The sequence below is a fragment of the Schistocerca cancellata genome, chromosome 2, assembly GCF_023864275.1.
Source record: "Schistocerca cancellata isolate TAMUIC-IGC-003103 chromosome 2, iqSchCanc2.1, whole genome shotgun sequence".
NCBI lineage: Eukaryota > Metazoa > Arthropoda > Insecta > Orthoptera > Acrididae > Schistocerca > Schistocerca cancellata.
Window position 1 is genome coordinate 599,988,692 of NC_064627.1, and position 22,990 is coordinate 600,011,681.

The following is a 22,990-nucleotide window of genomic DNA, read 5'->3' on the forward strand; positions in this document are numbered from 1 at the left end:
TCCAGTCCTTTTTGTTCATCTCTCTTTCTTTCCCTTCAACCCTTCTGCCTGAAGAAGGAGCCACTGGCTCTTATAGCTTGCCTAATTACAACCCACAAAATACTGTATAGTATCAAATTTGCCAACCCATGCAAGGGACATTATTAAACTTTAACATTTCCATTAGTTTAGCCACTGTTTCCAGTTTATGCTGGCTAAGCAGTGCTTATCTTGCATCCATTGAATACATGCCATTGAGGTGGTTGACAGTCCGTCACAATATATCCAATGTATTGTTGGTTGGGAGCATAAAGTGAAATAAGATGCAGTAATTTTCTGTTTGAAATTAACTTTTACTTCACTGAAGAATACCTCCATAGGAGTTTTAAACAGTATTTAAGCTCTAATGTAATTCACAATGGCATTGCAACATTCAAAAATATTATACATTTAAATACTGGTGGTCCTCTTACATTGGACTCAAGTGAAACATACTCTTTGAACTTACACACACACAAACACACACACACACACACACACACACACACACACACACACACACACACACATTCACACACACACACTATTTGTGAATAAAGTATTCCAAAATAAAACTATATCTTTTACACATCAAATCACATTCCATTCTACAATAAATATTACTAAAAGCACCAAAAATGTAAATCTGGTATAAAATAATCACATAGGGAACACAGAACATCACAGTATAAGACCACACCCTGAATTCTCGTAAGGATATGCTTCTCTTGCAAATTACTTGGAACTTTGGAGATTCTGTGAGCTTATAACTTATTCCAGAATGTGGCAGAAATCAAACACAAGACAAATATTGAACAGGTACATGAATTTAAGAATACTGTATGAATTCCTCCATAATCTTTTGAAAATAGTCTGTTATGGAGGAAGAATACCATGCCAAAAGGCCATCCGTTCCTTGTCTAAACTACTGTCCATATTTAGTTCCACGTTAATGTCCAGAAATGCTGAATTCTGTTTAGTGAATGCTTCCCATTTTGGTATAAGATGTGATGTTTCATTTGGTGTTGGATCACTGAAAAATAAATATACCTGTTTAGTGCTACAGTTTAATATTATATATAATGAACACTTATTCTCATGAAAATTAAACACTGTGATAAGCATAGCTCTGATTTATATAAAACTCCTAGTTCTGACTGATTTCACTGTGAATACTATAAAGAACTGAAATAATTAAGCAAAGCAATTTTGAATATAGCGAAACATGAAACTGGGCAAAACCAGAACAGATAAACATATAAATCACAAATAAAGATTGTTAAGTAAATAACCCTAAGGACATAACTAATGTTGCTATATTACTAAAGTAATTGTTTGCGATCAAGCAGCAAGGAATCTTCCCATACAGTTACAATTAACAATGAACCTTACACAAAGCTGCTGCTACCCCAACTGAGGAGAAAATCAGTGGGATCATGCATAAATTTAGGAGTAAAATGTTCACAGGTCTAGACAAGATCCTGATGTGTCTGCTAAAATACTGTATTAGCAGCATAAAAGCACCCCTAATAGATATTATAAGTGAGTCTTTACAATTTGTTGCCTTCCTGATTATCTAGAGCAAGCAAAGGTTCTTCCCATACTCAAAGTATATGACACAGAAAATGTAAAGAATTACAGACCAGCTTCATTACTGCCTTCTTTTTCAAAATAACAGAAATGTTTATGAAAAACAGATTTATAGTTTATATAAACACATACTTCTGTGTAAAGAAAAACTTGGTATCATATCTGAAAAAGGAAAGGAAGCTGCTGCAGAAAAATTTACAATAGTCGTTTCAGAAGTCTTGGATTAATGAGAACATGTAACAGGTCTTTTTCTAGATCTCAACAAAACATTTGACACAGTTGGAATCCAAATCTTCTATGTAAACTTGAAGCACTGGAAATGAAGGGATTTAAGGTCCTATATAGCAAACAGAGTGCAAGGGGTGGAGATTTTCCAAATTTCCACTGACTTGCAAAATAAAGGGTGTCTTTGGAGGAATGGCTAGTATTCAGAGAAATGACAGGAAAGATCATTTGAAGAAAAAAGTCCAATAAACACAGTCTCTAAAATGAATACCTTAAGAGCTATGAACAATACTACAAAACAAGTCTCTTCTACTGCTAGCTGTTTGCTTTCCGTATTTTGAGAGGTGGAAGCAATAGATCAAAAAAAGAAAAAATGTCCAGTAAATATGGGCTTTAATATGCATACGTTAAGAACTATACGCACTTATTTGTCTTTGCTAATGAAGCACATCTCTTCTACTGAACAAGTGTTCATAGTTCTTAAGGTGTGTGTTTTGGAGCCCAAGTTTACTACATTTTTTCACTTTTAATGACCATTCTTGTCATTTCCCTGAATACTGACCACTCCTGAGACACTATGTATAGGGAAACATCTTTCAGAAGCAGAATATTTGTACACTGTAGTCCATCAAGTGAGTGTTAGGCCCTATAATGTTCCTTATTTATACTAATAACTTTCCAGTGTGAATCACACAGTATGAAACAATGTTATTTGTTGATGACAGCAATATACAATAATTACAGATGGTCATCAGAAATGTTAGGAGAAAAGCTGACAAGGTGCTTAAGGTCATCTGCAATTGGTCAACAACCCATAAGGTAACACTTAATATAAAAAGACTTGTAACATGAACTTCTATGTAGGTAAAAAAACCTAAAGAAAACAAGGCTTAAAAGTACAAAATGAGACCACAGAGTTTGTGGATAACACAAATTTTTTAGGTATGTATGTAAGTCAGGAATTAAAGTGGGATGAACACATCTGAGTAATTGGACAAAAAAGTAGCACAGCATGCTACATCGTACAAATATAAAGCACAGTGTATTCGCACAGGCCTGTATGTTTAGTACACAAATATTCTATCATCAGTAATGGTGTAATGCTCTCAGGTGCAAATGTTGAACATATTTAAAATGTGTTCAAGGTGCAAAAACTGGTCTTCAAAATAATAACTAAGGGTCACAAATGGGGCCACCGCATTGAGCTACTTAAAAAATGGAATATTTCATGGTTCCAAGTGACTATGTCTTTCAAATTAAAGTTTTTGTACAGAGAAACATTGAGCAGTAAGTGGTAATCAGTTTCATAAATGATCGCCAAACCAGAGTCAGTGGTTACATACATCTGGAAATAAAGATAAAGTCAAGACCTAAACCAGTATTGTTTTTAATGAATAAAATCTACGATGGTTGTAATTTCAAAGTTCCTTAATCCATCATGATGAATCCAAGTAACAGCTGTGGATGTCCCACTAAGAATATATTAAACCACTACATATTACCAAGGAGCAAAACAGATAGGAAATAAGTAAATTTACAATGTGTTTTACAGTATATTTACTAAAAAACTAGTATTTATTCAGTCAAAGAGTTCATTCAAATAATTATGATTAAACCATCAGGCTGACCAATAACAACATAACCTGTAATGTTGGAGTAAACTTGTATCACAATACGTGTCTAGTTTGTAAATTATACAGTGTAATCTAAAAATAAAGGTGCAGTATCCGAGGAGTCTTGTGATTCACTTTTCTTGTGTGAATCTGTTCTTTCTGTTCCTTTAAGTTAACCTTATGTAACTGAGAGAGAACTAGAATATATTTGTCTATATCAAGAATATCTCGTATATATCCTTTTCCTCATGTTTCTTATCATAGATACCTCATCTATAAATAATGAATATAAATATAATGGTGCTATCCAAGCTGTCTGTGGACGGATGAATAAATAAACAAATAAAAAATAAAAAAAGAAAATTTTGTATCATTCATTATAATTTTTAAATTACCGATCTAGGGTGCAGTCACCAATGACAACAAACATATGTGCAAAGTTTCCATTATGTAATTCATCATCATGATACACTGGTGTGCAAAATGGACAAAAGTAACTTTGGCATGGTACGTCACTGCCAAGTACTGTAGCTTGATGAAACGTGGACCATAGGTAGAAGGAACTGCTACAATATAGTACAGGAAATAAATGAAAGGATTACACAGTGAGACTAACAGAAATAACACTTCTGTTCAAAGACAGTAATTACATGACGTCATTGCAGTTTATAATGGGCATCCCGTATACCACAAAAGGTGGAATGTGGGTTGCAACAGGATACGTGTGATCACTATCGATGGCAATTTATGCTCTGCAGTGCCAGAATGTTGGTAAGGACATTTTGTTGTCTGGTGATCCAGTCCTCAACGAGTGTGATTGACAACTGTCTGACAGTTGCTGGTGCATGTGGACATGTTGTAGTACTTCTCCCCAATGCATACCATATGTGCTTGATGGGATTTAACTTGGCAGGTGGAGGGGGGAAGGGGTCAGACAGACCAGTCCATTTTCTGAATATCCTTTCATGGTAAGAGCTCCTACACCTATGCTGTTTGATGCGGTTGCACACTACCATCCAGAAAAATTAAGTCAGGGCTGAATGCACCCCTAAATAGGTGCACAGGGGAAGGAGTACAGTGTCAGAATTGGAGGTCATACACCAATTAAACATGGTGTGGACCATAACTCCCCACCCACCAAAACAATCATGTTTAACAATGCTGGATGTAGCCTCATATGGTGAGAGATGGGAACAAGTAATGCTCCCAAGAACATCGTCAAACATGATTGATGAGGCATAATGTTGCATGGGTGTACTGACCAGATCTAATCTTTGGACACAGTCCATTGATCAGTCAATGTTATTGTGACCTGTAATCACAATGTGCATCTTTTCAGATGTGCATTCAGCCCTGACTTCATTTTTATGGGTGACAATGCAGAACTGCATCAAATAGCATTGTTGGAGGAGCTCTTGGGACAATAGAATGCTCAGAAAATGGACTATCCTCTCCATTCCCTACAACTTAAATCGCATCAAGCACATGTGGGATGCATTGTGGAGATGTACTGCAGCATGCCCACATGAACCACTGACCACCCAGTGGTTGTTAACCACTCTTGTTCAAAAATGGAACACCAAACAACAAGAACTCCTTACCAACCAGCAAGGCAGTGTATTGCAGAGCATGCATTGCCTTCCATTCCTATCAAGAACCATGTCTCACCTTTTGTAATATCCAGAGTACATCATAAAGTGCAGTGACTTCAGTGTAATTAATATCTGTGAACAAAAGTGTCATTTCTGTTAGTCTCAATAATTCTTTCAGTCACCTTCTATATTATACTGCAGTAGTTATTTCTATACATGGTCCAAGTTCCATTGAATTACATTACTTGGCAGTGACATATAATGCCAAAGTTATTTTTGTCCTCAAAATTTGCACACCAATGCAATATGTACTCCACTAAATAAATATATTGTAGTATTTACAAGTGGCTGTATGTACAAAATAATATGTGTGATAACTTAATTTTTATTTTCCATTTGAAAAAATCATTTACATTTGTATCTTTATAAATTGCAGCTCATTTGTGCACACATAGTCACTGGATTCTGGAAATAATGTGTGTATCTGAACGTGGAGCAAGTGAAATATTGTGACATATGATAATATTGCCATCAAGATTTCAGATAGTATTCAGAGCTGGACAAAAGCCCTCTCTACACTTTTCTATGCATTGTAGTCGCCAGTTAAACAAATCCATGTTCCTCCTGCATGTTTTTCAATGTCATGTACCTGTATCCCTTTAGGTCACTGCCCAGAACCTTTATTTTCTCTCAGGAACTTCATTGGCCTAGAAACTATATGCTCATCAACATGCCCTGACCATCTGTATTTCTTTTTTGTTACACTCATAATTACAGGTTACACTCCAGTGTTTTCTCTGATCCATTAGTTCATTTTTTTCTGATCCTCCTAGTTATTCACAACATGGAAATTTCCATTGCTACCTGAGCAGCTCAGAGTTTCAAACAATTTACGCATTATAAGTCTGTGTTTCACTGTCATAATTCAAAACTGGTAATACACACATACAATGAAGTAATATTAAAACTTTGTTCTGAAAACTCTAGTATGCCAGGATCAATCCAAGCCATGATTTGGTGTTTTGTGTATTTCTTTACATGCCCATTCAATTATTGTCTTCAACTGCCCTAATTAGGAAAACTGATAAACTGGATTTATGACCTCATTGGTGATTTTATTTCTAATGCTTTTCAAATTCAAAATGCTGTTTAATAGTTGCCTTCTTGTACCTGCAATCTTTTGCTTCCTTCATTTCTGCACCATCTTTTTCTGTTTAATGAAAGATGTTACTTTTGTTAAATAACTGGTTCTTTCATCTGTTTCTGTACAATCTTTATTTTCTAGATGATGAAAATGTTACTTAATTAAAATTGGCATACCTCCCTAATCTGAAATAAGTTGTCATAATGTATGTTTTTTTTTTTTTAAATTTGGTGCTTGATGAGTATGTTTCTCTCTAGCTTTGTGTGTATTTTACATGTGTAAGTGTAGATCATTCACAGTTTCAAAGTGGCTTAGAACCATTACATCCTCTCCAATATATTGTTTGGTAAGTATAATCAGTTTAATTTTTCATTCCATTTGTGCCTGTCAGGTCCATCATCTGTTTGATATCTAATAGAAGAATGTGTTAAGAAAAAACATAGGGATGTCTGTGGCAACTTCTACCTTCTTAAGACCTCTGATAATTTAAAGTTATGAGAGAGGTATGCACCTGAAGATAAAAGCTCATATAATATGAATAAAAGTTCAATGGAGGAACAAATTCATAGTCTTTTGTACAAAATCTGAACACTTTCATTTTCACCAAAGACTGTCAACAAATTTTATTGGTTGAAAGTGCAATTTTGAGTACTTATTATGAAGCAGCTGAAGCCATAGCACTTGTAATGGATATACATGAATCGAGACTGAAAGCAAACTATGTTGCAACAATGTTTAGCTCCATGTTGGAACCAATAATTCTTCCTTCTGTACAATCAATATCAATGTATAATTTTAAAAAGTATCATTCTGTTAATAGTACCACATATAATTTTTTTAAAAAAACTTTCTTCTCATAGCACCAAGTCAAAATCAATAATGTAGTTCTCATTTTTTGCTTTGTGCAGTTTTCTGTTAAACATGAAATCCAGTGAACACACGATTTTCAGAAATTTAACTTGTCCAACAAAAATTTATACAAAAATGATAAATAAACCAGTAGAAAATGCATATGGTGAACCAATGATTTTCCCTCATCTTCTGTTCAACAACTTGTACCAATTTGTCATTCATTAGAGACGGTTGCCCTTTGTTGTCATCCGTTACACACATTCTCCTTTCCTTTGCTCGACTTTTGTGGACACACTCCCAATTACTTCATCAAGTACTTCACAAACATGACAGTTAATGTCAGCAACCAATTTATTCCTCATATTCAGGATCATATGACTGATTAAATCGACTGATGCATCAATTTTTTTAAGCTGTATTTCAAACTGATAGTAGACATCAGCATATGAGATGTCAATAATAAACAATAACATCTTCAGTTCACCATTTGCTTCCACTAGCTTGGACACATGGGCACTCCTGCAGATGGAACTCAACTGTGTAAATTGTAAATTGGGCTATCTTCCTGTGTTCTGATTGTAGGTACTTAAGATGTTTCATAAAAATATGAAAAAAGAACAAACACATCAGTTCCATAATGCCCAGAAAAGACAACAATACTGCACTGTACTTGAATAGTGAATGGTATACAAGTAGACGTCACAAGGTTGAGTACATGCTGTTCCAGTCCTCCCACCAACGAAAAATCCCTGTCAGTCCTAGAATCAAACTCGGGTCCTCTGATTAGCAGCCAGGCTTGCTGAACAATAACATTTCAAGGCATACAACATTTGATTAACTAAATCATTATAACAACCAAGCAAAGTTGTGTACTTGTTAAGATGCTGAATGTGCATTTAAGGGGACTGGGGTTGAAATCTGATGTAGAAAGCCAGGTCCAAATTTTTCTTTGGTTTCCTAAATTGCTTAAGATAAATACTATGATAATTCCTTTGAAAAGGGCATTGCTCATTTCCTTCACTATCTCTCCACAATCCCTCATTGCTTCCAGTTTTTGATGACTGTAATGCCTTACTGGCAATGGAGACATAATGTGAAGTAACAAATTTAGCAATATCTGTCAAAGTAATAAGTTTGAAAAATTACATTTTTGTTATGCTGCTTGGCAGCTGAAATGATATTCATAGGAATCAGATTTACAAGGCACTTTGTTAAAGGACATCTTCTAAACATCATGAGCTACACTTTAAATGTTTTTAGCCAAACTGATACTCAGGTGTATAACCCATCATTTGTGGCATCTGATACAGATGAGCAAACAACTGTATGTACATGACTTTCTACAACATGAAAACTGTATACATAACAGCAGAAACATAATTCCACTTACATTATACACCTCTATAACAATGATGTATGTCAGTTATAAATTCTTTATGATATTCAACTTGATGTGCACCTAGAAAGCAAGCAACCATGTGGATATCTAAAACCTAATTACAACAATGTCTACATTAATACAATACTATAACAAATCTGATGTACCTCACAATACAGAGTTTGTCATGTATGTTACCATTGTCAGATATTAGGGAGTGAGATTTGTACTGCAAACAAGCAAATTAAAGGAATATGTACTCACTTTAAGAATGTTGAACTTATTGATATAAGCTGCCCATTGTGAAGATACCATATTGCTTATGAACTCTACTTAAATGCTTTAGGAACGTAGCTTCTGGTTGATATTCATTTACAGAAGTGTCAAGGAAACACGTTGTAGACAGTAAAATCAACAAGTCAATATGTATTATTAAGTAGTTTAAGCAAAAAATAAATAAAAAAAGTGTTGAAGCAATGAGACTACCTGAAATCACTGCTTAAGATCTAACAGCAGTAACATACATGACTCACTGTTTACTGTGAGGTAATATGGAATCCACATTCTATTGTATTAAACAATGGAAACTCCAGGTTGGAATATCAACAATGTAAGGAAAGGATGATTGCTACTTACTGTAAAGATGAGTAAGTTCCAGACATGCACAATTAAAAGACACTTACACATTAACTTTCAGCTACAGCCTTCATCAGAAAAAGAAACACACGGATTCATTCAAACAAGCAAGCACACCTCACACACATATATCTGCAATCTCCTACAGTGTGTATCAGATGTAGACATCAGTGTGATTGGATTCTAGGTGTTCAAATGGTTGTATGCTTTCTAGGTGCACATCAGGCAGAATGTCATAAAGGATTTATATCTGACATGCATGTCATTGATATATAGGTACATAATGTAAGTACACTTGTGTTTCTGCTATTAAACACACAGGTGTCATATTGTAGGGGCTGATGCATCAGATGCACAGCTGATGGGTTATGCACCTAAATACCTGTTTGGCTAATAAAGATTTATAGTGCAGCTCATGGTGCTTAGAAGATGTTCTACAATCAATATCTAAAAGCTGTGGAGCACCAAGCATTCAAGATTTTTACAATACAACTTCACAAATGAAAAAATAGTTAAACCAACTAATTCATACAAATGAATTAATTCTGAATATTACATATCATTGTGATTTAATGCCAAGATTTGGTTTATGTGTGAATTGGGACCTCTGTACTGTGAACAAGCATATTACAAAAATATGTACTCACTTTAAGGAAACTGAGCTTTTTGACGTAAGCTGTCCATTGTACAGGTATCATACCACTTATGAACTCTCTACTTAAATGCTTTAGGCAAGCAGGTACTGGCTGAAGACACATTTACAGATGCCTGAAGGAAACAAGTTGTAGACAGTAAGACTGACACACCAGGGTAAATCACCAAGTGGTTTAAACCAAAAAGAATGGTGATGAAGGGAGGAAAGTAACTGAAATCTCTTTAAATCAACTTGGAGCCTGAGGAACACAGATTACAAATTGGTTTAAACTGAGCAGCACAGGTCAAGGAAAACCACAACTGAAAACTAGAAATATCAACTTAGGCACCAGACAATCACACACTATATACTGGTTTCTCCTGATACGAGCAATGGCAAAGGAAACAGTATAACTAAAACATCCACAAATAAAGTCAGCAGTGGCTGATGATCTACAAGTGGAAACCACACTGGAGAACAACAATGAAGATTTCTGACAGTAACTGCATGATTAGATATGTATTCAGAACAGCATCAGATATGTATTCAGAACTGCATCAACTAAGGCAATGAAGGTCTCTTTCCTATATTACATCATAATGTCCAGTCCTTTAAAAACAAGATTATAATGTTAGAAATTCTACTCCAGCACAAACTATGTGTTAATAAAGTGATGAGAAATGTAATTGATGTAAATAGCAGCATTTGCACTAATGAGTCACCATAGTAAGGAATCCTTCACACTTGGTGGTAGTACTATTTTTGTGTTCAAGCAGATAAATTTCAGTAGGGTGAATGAAATTTTATGTTATATTATCTCCGTGGAAATGTATTTTGAGTTATCTACAACCATACTTCCAGAACTTAACTTCATAAATATTAATGTATATAGAGCATCAAGCAATTGTTTATTTATTTTTATAACCAAATGAATGTTCTACTGAATAGCTTCAGCTCATTAAATATTAAGCCAGTGCTTTGTGTGACTTTCTGATTTTTTGAAACAAAGAAAACACAACAATGTTGGAGATGCTTTTTTAACAAACATTACAAAAACATTCAATTAGCCCCACAATATGCTCACCAACAAGAACCTCAGCAGACACAATCAAAGATTAATCTCAGATAAAAGCTTTGACTTCACTATCAGTGTACTGAGTATGGGATATAATGACAATGAGACACAGTCACTACGCATCATTCCAGTTGCAAAGCAGTAACAAACAAAAAAAGGAGCATACTCTGAAGATATCAGAATATTGGACTTTCCTCTAAGCTAAGAAAAACTGGGAAATGGTGTATGTGTGTTTCCATAGTATCTTCTTTATTACTTTAATATACCTTTCCTTCTTAAAACCAAAATGACAGATGTCAAGACCGAAAAAGAATGGACAACTGTCCTGTGATGGACACTGACTTTTGCAGAACTGCTGTGAAAGATATACAATTTCCCAAAAATTGCTGACTGTTCTAAAAAACAATGATAAATTTATAATAGAGTGGGTAGTGTATTGCCTGAATAAACCTTTATCATACGATAGGTGTGGCAGATCTAAAATTAGTTGTGAATAAATTCAATGAACACTCCACATCACTAGCTGGAGAAATCATCCATGTACTCTGTAGGAGTTCAACCATTGTTTTTTCTTCAGGGAATTGAACTGGTAAAACTTTTCAGAAGAAAGTATTAAACAATAAAACATCAGGTCTCAGTTTAAAAGCAAGTACTCTGCACATAGTAATATCCTTCACAAACATTTTCAGAATCTCATTTGAAACAGATATTTCTCAGGATGTCCTCAAAATAGCAATAGTGTCACCACTGCTGGAAAAAGGTTCTGCTGATATAGTCTCCCAACAACTGGCTTGCATTTCCATTAAGTTATTTTCCAAAAATGCTAGAAAATCTTTTATATGTCAGACTCATAAATTTCAACTCTCACTTCCCAAGAGCAAGGTTCAGAAAGATTAAGATTGCCCAAATAGCAATCCTTGAGTTTTTAGATCATGCCGTAAAATTTCACAGTGAACATAAACTCTTTGTAGGAATTATTCTTGACATTTCAAAAGCCTTTGATATACAGAATCACAAAGTCATGATTGAAAAATAAGGAACATGGGTTATAAGAGGTGTAACATATAACTGTTCGTCATTATGTTTAGTAAACGACAGATAGAAGATATCACTTCAGTAAGAGTAGAAAATTCAGAATGAAATCAGAAACAGCATTTTCTTTTCGGATGAGCTACCACAAAATGTGGAGTTACTCAGTGCTTCATCCTGGACCCATTACCCATTCTATCTAATTTATGTGTATGATCCTGTTGAACACAAGGACCTCCAAAACCAGTGTTTTTAATGACTCTAGTGTTCTATTTTTTGCATCTAACATAGAAAGTTTGAAGCAACAGCAGAAAACTATGAGGGTCACTCAAAAAGAAATGCACACTATTTTTTTTTTAATCCATCTTTTATTCTACATGTTTGAAACTTTTATAGTGTGTAGATACATCCTTTAGGAATAATATTTTCATTTCTCCACATAATTTCCGTCCCTCTCAACTGCCTTACGCCATCTTGGAACCAGTGCTTGTATACCCGCATGGTAAAATTCTGGACCAACCTGTTGGAACCACTGTTTTGCAGCATGCAGAAGGGAGTCATCATCTCCAAATCTTGTTCCACGAAGAGAGTCTTTCAGTTTCCCAAAGAGATGATAGTCACATGGAGCCAGGTCAGGACTGTAAGGTGGGTGTTTCAGTGCTGTCCATCTGAGTTTTGTGATCGCTGCCGTGGTTTTTTGACTGACATGTGGCCGTGCATTGTCATGCAACAGCAAAACATTCTGCTTTTGCTGATGTGGTAGAACATGACTCAGTCACACTTGAAGTTTTTTCAGTGTTATCAAATATGCATCAGAATTTATGGTCGTTCCACTTGGCATGATGTCTACAAGCAAGAGTTCTTCAGAATCGATAAACACTGTAGCCATAACTTTTCCAGCAGAAGGCGTGGTTTTGAGGTTTTTTTTTTTTCCTTGGGTGAATTTGCATGATGCCACTCCAATGATTGCCTCTTTGTCTCTGGTGAAAAATGATGGAGCCATGTTTCATCACCTGTCACAATTCTTCCAAGAAATTCATCTCCACCATTCTCGTACTGTCCCAAAAGTTCACTGCATACTGTTTTTCTTGTTTCTTTGTGAGCCACTGTCAATATCCTGGGAACCCACCTGGTAAAACCTCTTTTAACGCCAACACTTTCAGTATTCTGCAAAAACTTCCTTCCCCTATCCCAACATAGCGTGACAATTTGTTCACTGTGATGCGTCTGTCAGCAGTCATCAATTTGTTAACTCTCTGCACATTGTCTGAAGTGTGTGCAGTACAAGGCCTGCCACTGCGAGGACAATCCTCAATATTGCCGTGCCCGCTTTCATCACGTAACCTGCTTGCCCACTGACTAACTGTACTGCGATCAACAGCAGCATCTCCATACACCTTTTTCAACCTCTTGCGGATGTTTCCCACTGTCTTGTTTTCACAGCACAGAAATTCTATGATAGCATGTTGCTTCTGATGAATGTCAAGTGTAGCAGCCATTTTGAAGACATGCTGTGATGGCGCCACTCTCGGGAACAGGTTGAACTAAGTTTTGAAACAAGCGGGAAGGATGTATCTACACACTGTAGAACTTCCACACATGCAGAATGAAAACTGTATTTTTACAAAAATAGTGTACATTTATTTTGGAGTGACCCCAGTATATGACAGGGCTTTCTGGGTAGTTCAGCACAAACCAGCTGATGATAACTTCTGAAGAAGAAAAAAAGTGTGTGCCAAAACTTATCTCCTCAATCTGATCAAAACAGTATCCAAGAAAGATTACAAAAGAAACTTGTACAAAATCTTAGTACTACAAAATTGTTGGGTTTATAAGTTAAAAAAGTCCTTAAATGGAATACAGTTGTAAGTAACTTGTCGAGGAACCTCTCAACAGTGTGCTATGAGTCATATGATGATATTAAATGGTACAAGTAAACAAACAGTGGTACTGGCATTCTATGAACAGTTCTTTTTGCTGTAGAATCATTTTTGAGGATATGCTGCTGAGAAAATAAATGTATTCAGAATGTAAAAAAAGAGCAGTGAGGATAATTTGTGGCTTTAAAAGGATGGATGCTTGTAAACTTAATTTTACTGAACACCAGGTTCAGTTCTATTTTTTATTTATTTTTTATTTTTTATCCTTGAAACAATCTCATCAGCTAGGGACTGTCTCACAAAAGCTGGTAAACTAATGCAGAACAAGGATGTGTACTGTTATGGGACCAGGTACAGTCAAATGTACACCAAACATTTTCCAGGTCATCATCCCACCAGAAAGTGGAAGCCACTATGGTGTAACATTACATAGTAACATAGCATAACAAATAGAAATGGCTCAGATATAATATTTAAGAACAAACTAAAAGTGTTCCTAACCATGTGCTGTGTTATTATGTACAAGAATAACAAAATAAGTAAAAAAAAAGTAATTTGTTGACCTGTTCAATAGCACCTGAATGATCTGTACTGTACGCTAAAGCAGGACAAATAAATACACAATAAACACAAAATAAAACCTTGTTCTTCCTCTTCTTTGCATTAATTAAAGACAGTACAATTTAAAACAAGTTACAAAATGTTGTTACAACTCAATTTTTTTGAGACTAGCTGTATTGGGCATGGAAATCATGCCTATTGGTGACACATGAAAATTTGTGCCAGACAGGGATTGAATCCGGATTGCCCACTTATCATGACAGATTGGGATAAACAGGAAATCCATACTTGTGTTCAGGTCCTGCACAAATTTTCATGTGTTGCCAATTGGTATCATTTCCATGTCTAATGCAGCTGATGTCAGAAATATTTATAGCTGTGACAAAATTCCATGATATTACTATAGCTGCAGACAATCACCACTGTCTGTTCCTTCAGACAGACTTGCATGCATGTCTGAAGGAACAGACATTGTAATACAGTTAAAACAAGATGTCAATGTCCCACATATTGTGTTGCTCCATTATCACTGATAGTGTTTATGGTAGGAACTACCTGAAGCTGGATATCAGCATGTTCAGACACCAAGCTGTACCAACTGCAAAAACAAAATCAACATTGAACTAACGTGCTGTAAGTCACATAACACTGTAGACCCCATACATTATTCTGTCATTTTAGTAGAGCAGAACATATGAATTAACTGTCATATCAGACCACTGATGAGACACACTTTCACCATTAGTCCTTCAAAGTTTGTTCACTGAATAACCAGAAGCTGAATATCTTACACAGTGTATGATGAAAGCGATTAAATTAGAATAATTAAATATGTATGTACTAGATGATTAGTGGACACACTGAATAATTATTTCATTGTAAAGCACAAAATTTAATTATTCTCTTTAAAAATTTAGGAGACTATGAATATCTATCATCATTGAATATTTTCATCATACCCATATTTAGCAAAATTTGTCCACATAGTAATGATTCTGTCACGTATTTGGCCTTCATCTGATGTTTGGTCCAGATTTTGCCCACCTCTGTTATCAAGGAAGACATATTTCAGATCATCAGCATGGGGAACACCTGTGTTCAATGAGGGAAAAAAGTGATGTTACTCAAGATGCACAAAAACAGGTATAACAAAATAATGCAAATCTTCATAATCAGTTTTCAACAAGGTTTCATTCAAATTCCACTCAGACAACAGAAGTGTTTGAAGTTCATTAAGATTATAATATTGGTAGGCCTATTTCATTCTTCTTCATCTTAAGTCTGAAACTGGGGTAGAATTTCTTACAGCGATGCAATTGCAGCAGCAAGAACTTAAATATTAACACAACCAAAACAGATGTACTTTTTTCTGGCTGTAGTACAAGAGTTAATGATTCCAAGTACAGCTGCAACTTGTGAACACAAATTATTTGCTAAGAAATAAAGTTCTTTCTGTACTTAGATAAACTTCATAATTAAAATTAACAATTTTTAGTAAGGTAATTGCCATTTGGTAGAATACTAAATCTCTTTCTTAAGAGTAAGCAATACTGTTATGGAAATGACATTTTCTACTTGAAATTAAACAAACAGTAGGAGAGAAAACCTAATGTTCTTTCCCATCTGATCTCACTTCTTTTTCCCCTTGTACAACACCATCCTCTGCATCAATTTTCTGGCTTTGATCCAAATGTCACTGCATTCACCCAGTCATTCAGTTCTATAAAACCCATTATGGAGGAGAGCATTCAGTGATTTGGAATAAGTTAAATTACACATTACCAAACATAAGCCATCACTGCTGTACATGTTCTGAATGTCTCATTTCTCCCCATAATAACTGTCCTTCTTTTCAGTACAACTCTCTGTTACCACTGTCTATGTCTAAGTTAGTTTTATATAATATGTTTCCACATTGCACCAGAATATAAAATCTCTCTGACACTGAGTTACCCCATTCCCTCTTCAAACAAACTTATTTGACTCATGAGAGCAACCTCCGTTATACTTTAGCTCCATCTCTAATGGAGTGTGCAGTTTTACAAGCTCCTGAAAATGTTTTTCATTAGTTTTATCCATGCACTGTTAGCACTCTTTTTGTAACTCCTCTACAGGACCATTTTCTCCCCCTTCCAACCTACAGTACATTATGCTGTAGAGTAACTATCAAGTTGAGAAACTGGCAAAACCAGAATTCCATTGGAAATAAAGGAGAAGAAGGTGATGAAGTTGGGGAATTGATTTGGAAAAACATTGTTTCAACATAAAAGCTGATGTTGTTGTGGTCTTAAGTTCAAAGACTGGTTTCATTCAGCTCCCCATGCTAGTCTACTCTGTACAAGCCTCTTCATCTCTCCATAACTACCACAACCTACATCCATCTGAACCTGCTTACTGTATTCAATTGTTACCCCCAACATATCCTTTTATTACCAAACTAACAGTTCCTTGATGCATCAAGATTTGCCCAATCAACTGATCCCTTGGCTTGGTCAAGTTGTGCCATAAACATCTTTTTTTCCTTATTTTGGTTCAGTACTGCCTTATTTTATTATTTTCAGCTTTCTTCTGTAGCACCATATTTCAAAATCTTACATTTCTTCTTGTCTGAACTGCTTATTGTCCATATTTAATTTCCCTATATGGCTACACTCCAGATGGACACCTTTAGAAGAGATATATGCTAATATTTAAACTTATGTTAGATGTTAACAAATTTCTTTTTTTCAGACATGCTTTACTTTCTATTGCTAATCTGCATTCTGTATCTTCTCTACTTTGATAATTATCAGCTATTTGGCTGCCACGATAGCAAAACTTATCTGCTGCTCATGGTGGCTTATTTCCTAATTGAACTCCTATATAGTATGTTTCCACTTTACACTAGAATATAAAATCTCTCTGACACTGAGTTATCCCATTGATTTCAATTTAAGTATATTCCTTTACTCTTGTTTTACTTTTGCCGACGTTCATCTTATATAATCGTTTTTCAAGACACTATACATTTTGTTCAACTACTGATCCAAATCCATTACCTTTTCTGACAGAATTACAATATAATCAGCAAAACCTGAAACTTTTTATTTGTTCCCGGTGTACTTTAATTCCCTTTCCAGATTTCTTCTTGGTTTCCTTCAATATGCAGTTTGAATTACATAAGGTATAGACTACAACTCTGTCACACTCCCTTCTGAACTATGATTCCTCTTTTGTGTCAAAACACTCTTGTAATTGCAGTCTGCTTTTTGTAGAAGTTGTAGGTAACCTTCTACTTCCTTCAAAATTTTGGTGAGTGTAGTCCAGTGAATATTGTCAAAAGCTTTCTCTAAATCTAGAAATGCCATAAACATAGGCTTGCCTATCTTCCATCTAGCTTATAAGAAAAGTTGTTGATTCAGTATTGCCTATGTGTTCCTACATTTCTCCAGAATCGAAATTGATCTTCCTCAATGACAGTTTGTACCAGTTTTCCCACTCTTCTATAAATAATGTGTCAGTATTTTGCTTCCATGTCTTATTAAACTGGTGGTTCAGTAGCATTCACACCTGTCAGCACAAGCCTTCTTTGGTACTGGAATTATTGTATTTTTTCTAAAGTTTGAGGGTCTTTCAGCTGTCTCTTGTATCTTTCACACTAAGTGTGACGTACGTGGCAAGACTGGACTGAGCAAGGTTGGGAATCCATACGGGCGCTGATAACCGTGCAGTTGAGCACCCCACAATCCAAACATCATCATCATCATCATCATCATCATCATCATCATGGCTTGGAATAAAGGTATAGATGCTGCACAACCGGAACCCCTCTAGTGTCATTCACGAATATTTTATGTTTGCTCCCATATCATTTACTTTGCTAGATTTTCAGTTGAGTGGAATGAGCTTGGGAATCAATTCATAATTGTGAAAACTTGAAAGCAATTAGCTTGCACTTTTAAAATCAGTATCAGTTATTGGATTTTTTGTGAAATTAAAATTATTTTGTCATAGTTTATGGTGTCCACAGAAATTTATCCAAAGAAGCAAGATTCTGAACTGACTGATTTGGTGAGATTGAAGATGTGTTATGCCCCAGGAACTGCATTTTGCAGATGATCAGAAAATTAATTGCACCTCAAAGGAATGACAATTCTCTGTGTTACAGTTTTTGAAGGTAGATAACTTTGATAACTAAGAGGTAAGCAGTTTCTTTAGGGGGTCGGGGGGTCAAACAAAAGTTGCAATACCAACTGTCGGTTTTGATCCATGATGTAACTGCATTGTGGTGTGTTGTGTGAAGTCATTTTTGTGTGGCACCTTTGAAATGGAGCATGTGTGCAGAGGGCATCTTGGAGGAAGCAACAGTACACTCTTATGTTAGATGCTTATGTTTCTGATTTGTTTGTGAGTGATGTTAATGTGGCATTGGGCTTATCACTGTGTGGTTTCAAAGGTGGCGGTGGTGGTTGTTAGCTTGTCAATGAGTTATTTTAATCATGATAGTCATTGGCCACTGATCTGTTTTCAGTATAGTAGTTGTTAGTTCACTTTTTGAAATTTGTTCATTTCTGGACTTTAATTTTGTGTTTTTGTCATTCATGATTAAATTTAGTAATCGTCCTTTAATCGCTGCTGTTGGTGAGGATATGACTGATACCATAAAATTTCTACAGTTGTATGGCCTCACTGCAGAATGTGTGAGGTGTCATCAGTGTAGAGATTTGATGAAGTTGACAAAAGTTGCTGCTTCTCAAATGAGGGACCAACATTTCTGATGGTGCCATTGTGATGATTAATATTTGGAGGAGGGATTCATGGTTTGAGCAATCTAGGCTAGCCATACAGGATACTAGTTTGTTAACTTGTCATTGGTGCTATCATTCATCTATTTGGTTTTGTGTACATGAAATGAGTATGAGTGAAAGATGTGTTTTAGATTGGTATTATTTTCACTGTGAACTTTATTCAGAGTTTATAAAATGTAGGGGATCACTGTGGCATTGGGGGATAGTTCTAGGAATTGATGAGTCACAGTTTGGGAAAGCTAAGCATGGGAGGGGTGGTCATCCTGGGGGAATATGGGTTTGGGGGCTGTTGTTTCTGGGGTTGTCTGTTAGAGGGGTCAACTATTGTTTCAGACTTTTTTTTGTAATACAGTGGTTTTTGACATTTAATGGTAAACCAAAGTGTAGAGTTTAAAAATTATGCTACAAGGACTTGTACCAATATTATAGAAGGTTATTTGAAGGGCTGTGAAGTCTGTTGTAGGGAGTGGGAAGAGGCTGTCTTCTACTCTACAGTCCCATTTTGATTAGAATTGTTGCAGGAAGAATTTGCTGGAATATTATTGTACTTATTAGTGTTTCTTGAAGCTTATAGGGAAAATGTACAAGATTAAGGTTGGTAGTTAAATTTGTGAGAGGGAAGGGTTTGTTTAATGAGGTTTCGAGTACTGTCGTAGGGAGAGTGAGGAGGCTTATATTAGTGTTACTGTGATTGTTAATTATGTTTGTATGCTTTATTTGTAGTTTTATGCAAGTATTGTGTTGGAGACAGGTATCAGTTGGTGGGTGGGTGGTGTCTAGGGAGTATGGTTACAGAGGTGTGGATTTCAGTAATAGTTACAAAATATCAGTCATAAATTTTAAATACGTTTATTGCAGATTGATTTCAATTACTGTGTAGCTATTTTCAGTGTAATTATATCCAAGTCATGACTCATTGTAAATAAAATCATATGTAATACCGCATTACTAATTCAGATAACAAACAGTTTAAACTGTTTATCTGTCTGCAGTGTCGTACCATGTTTGATTTTATTTGCAAAAAGAGGTTAAAAATTTAAAACACGTACTTCTCTTCCTCCTATCTTGGATCTCACTAGTAAGGTAGTGAGCATGTTTTTCCTGATGGAAACAAACCATAGTAATAGTTATTTTAGGGTTTTAGTTTGTGTGTGTGTGAGAGAGAGAAGTGTGGGAGTGGGGGGGGGGGGGGGGGGGGGGTGAGGCAGGGGTCACATGTGTTGGTCAGCCTAGGCTAATTTGGCAGCTAACTGTGGGTGGTGAGTATATTTTTATGTTGTTTCACGTTGTAATTATAAGAGTACAGCTTTTTATGTACATAATTTTCTACATCTACATACACACTCCACAATCCACCATACAGTACGTGGCGGAGGGTACCTCGTCCACAACTAGCATCTTCTCTCCCTGTTCCACTCCCAAACAGAACGAGCGAAAAATGACTGCCTATATGCCTCTGTACGAGCCCTAATCTCTCTTATCTTATCTTTGTGGTCTTCCCGCGAGATGTAAGTTGGCAGCAGTAAAATTGTACTGCAGTCAGCCTCAAATGCTGGTTCTCTAAATTTCCTCAGTAGCGATTCACGAAAAGAACGCCTTTTTTCCTCTAGAGACTCCCACCCGAGTCCCTGAAGCATTTCCGTAACACTCGCGTGATAATCAAACCTACCAGTAACAAATCTAGCAGCCTGCCTCTGAATTGCTTCTATGTCCTCCCTCAATCAGACTTGATAGGGATCCCAAACACTCAAGCAGTACTCAAGAATAGGTCGTATTAGTGTTTTATAAGTGGTCTCCTTTACAGATGAACCACATCTTCCCAAAATTCTACCAATGAACTGAAGACGACTATCCACCTTCCCCACAACTGCCACTATATGCTTGTCCCACTTTATATATGCCCAAATGTTTAATTGACGTGACTGTCTCAAGCGCTACACTACTAATGGAGTATTCAAACATTACAGGATTCTTTTTCCTATTCATTTGCATTAATTTACATTTATCTATATTTACGGTTAGCTGCCATTCTTTACACCAATCAAAAATCCTGTCCAAGTCATCTTGTATCCTCCTATAGTCACTCAACGATGACAACTTCCTGTACACCACAGCATCATCAGCAAACAGCCGCACATTACTATCCACCCTATCCAAAAGATCATTTATGTAGATAGAAAACAACAGTGGACCCACCACACTTCCCTGGGGCACTCCAGATGATACCCTCACCTCCAATGAACACTCACCATCGAGGACAACGTACTGGGTTCTATTACTTAAGAAGTCTTTGAGCCACTCACATACTTGGGAACCAATCCCATATGCTCGTACCTCAGTTAGTAGTCTGCAGTGGGGCACCGAGTCAAAAGATTTTCGGAAGTCAAGGAATATGGCATCCATCTGATACCCTTCATCCATGGTTCGCAAGATATCATGTGAAAAAAGGGAGAGTTGCATTTCGCAGGAGCAATGCTTCCTAAAGCCGTGCTGATGCATGAACAGCAACTTCTCTGTCTCAAGGAAATTCATTATATTCGAACTGAGAATATGTTCGAGAATCCTGCAACAAACCGATGTTAAGGATATTGGTCTGTAATTTTGAGGATCTGTCCTTATACCCTTCTTATATACAGGCGTCACCTGCACTTTTTTTCCAGTCGCTCGGGACTTCACGTTGGGCAAGAGATTCGCGATAAATGCAAGCTAAGTAAGGAGCCAATGCAGTAGAGTACTCCCTGTAAAACCGAATTGGAATCCCATCAGGACCTGGTGATTTATTTATTTTCAACCCATTCAGCTGCTTCACAACCCCAGGGATGTCTATCATTATGTCCTCCATATGGGAATCTGTATGAGACTCAAACGGCGGTATGTTTGTATGATCCTCCTGCGTGAGATGTCAGTATTGTAACTAATGTTGGAGTAATTTTTTATCATTTAAGGTTTGGACTGATAGCCAAACTTATATACACTAGTGTATATTAGTGGGTATTATGGAGTGTGGTCTGGTGTTGGGGCTGTGTGAGGGTTGGTGGTATTGTGGATTTTGGTTGAGCTACACAGGGTAAATAAATTGTCTGATGTAGATTTTTTTTTTTTTTTTTTTTTTAGCTACATAGATCAAGTAAAATTTGTGATACATCTTTTTTACAAGTTTTCATAGCTGGTATGTTAAATTTGCCCCTGCTAAAAACTCCATATGTCCACATTTGTCTCAGTTTTTGTGTTTTCTTGCAAATAATATTTTTAGTGTTGTTGGTGTGGTCATCCAAGGGAAACTTGAGCATACCTTCTGCCTGCTGATACAGGCCACATCTGTGGCAGGGCAGGTTGCAGTAAACTGTTTTCATTAATACAATCTGCAATCAAGGGCAGTGCCTGCAGGAGGACATTGAATGTGGAATCCACACATCCAATTTTTCACCCTCTGCTGCTCATATATGTTAGCCATATGCAGATAATGTAACTCCTATACAGTACTGTTGAAGACAAGGTGCTGACTGCATGTGGTGAAACACCTGACCAGCATAAATGGATGACCAATGCGACCAACTTCTTGTTTGGACATGTCTAAACCATCCATCTAAAAAATTTTGAGACTGATTTTATTCCTAGTGTACAATTTACATCAGCAGAGTAGCTATGGTGTCAGCTTGAACTAACAACTGTAAACGACAGATGTGAATTTGACCAGTCAGTTGTAAGCAGGTAGTATTAAGTAGTGGACATGAGGCCATAGTGTGTCAGTGTTGTGTCATAAATCTCAGTGAGCAACACCTCCAAATCAAGTATTCAAGACACTTAAGAAGAGCTAAGTAAGGCAAAGTTTTTGCTGCACACATCCAAGCAATAACAGCGGTGCACGTATGCCTGCTGTGAATTGATTGAAGCAGATTGGGGACAGTTATTGTCTGGAAAATCATCACAGTTGTGGAGACTAGGTGCTATCAAAATGAATGTACCACAAAATGAC

At 36.2% G+C, this 22,990-nt stretch overlaps 1 protein-coding gene across 3 annotated transcripts in view; it reads right to left on the minus strand.

Moving 5' to 3' along the window:
* Positions 1-311: 311 nt before the first annotated feature.
* LOC126162241 (acetylcholinesterase-like) overlaps positions 312-22,990 on the minus strand; it is a 193,246-nt gene continuing 170,567 nt past the window's right edge. For all 3 annotated transcript variants that reach the window (XM_049918614.1, XM_049918616.1, XM_049918615.1), the window contains exons 10-11: positions 15,187-15,319; positions 312-1,051 (exon numbers count right to left, since the gene is read on the minus strand). In XM_049918614.1, the coding sequence (XP_049774571.1) occupies positions 895-1,051; positions 15,187-15,319 (290 nt within the window). In that variant the 3' untranslated portion in view covers positions 312-894. The remainder of the gene's footprint in view (positions 1,052-15,186; positions 15,320-22,990) is intronic.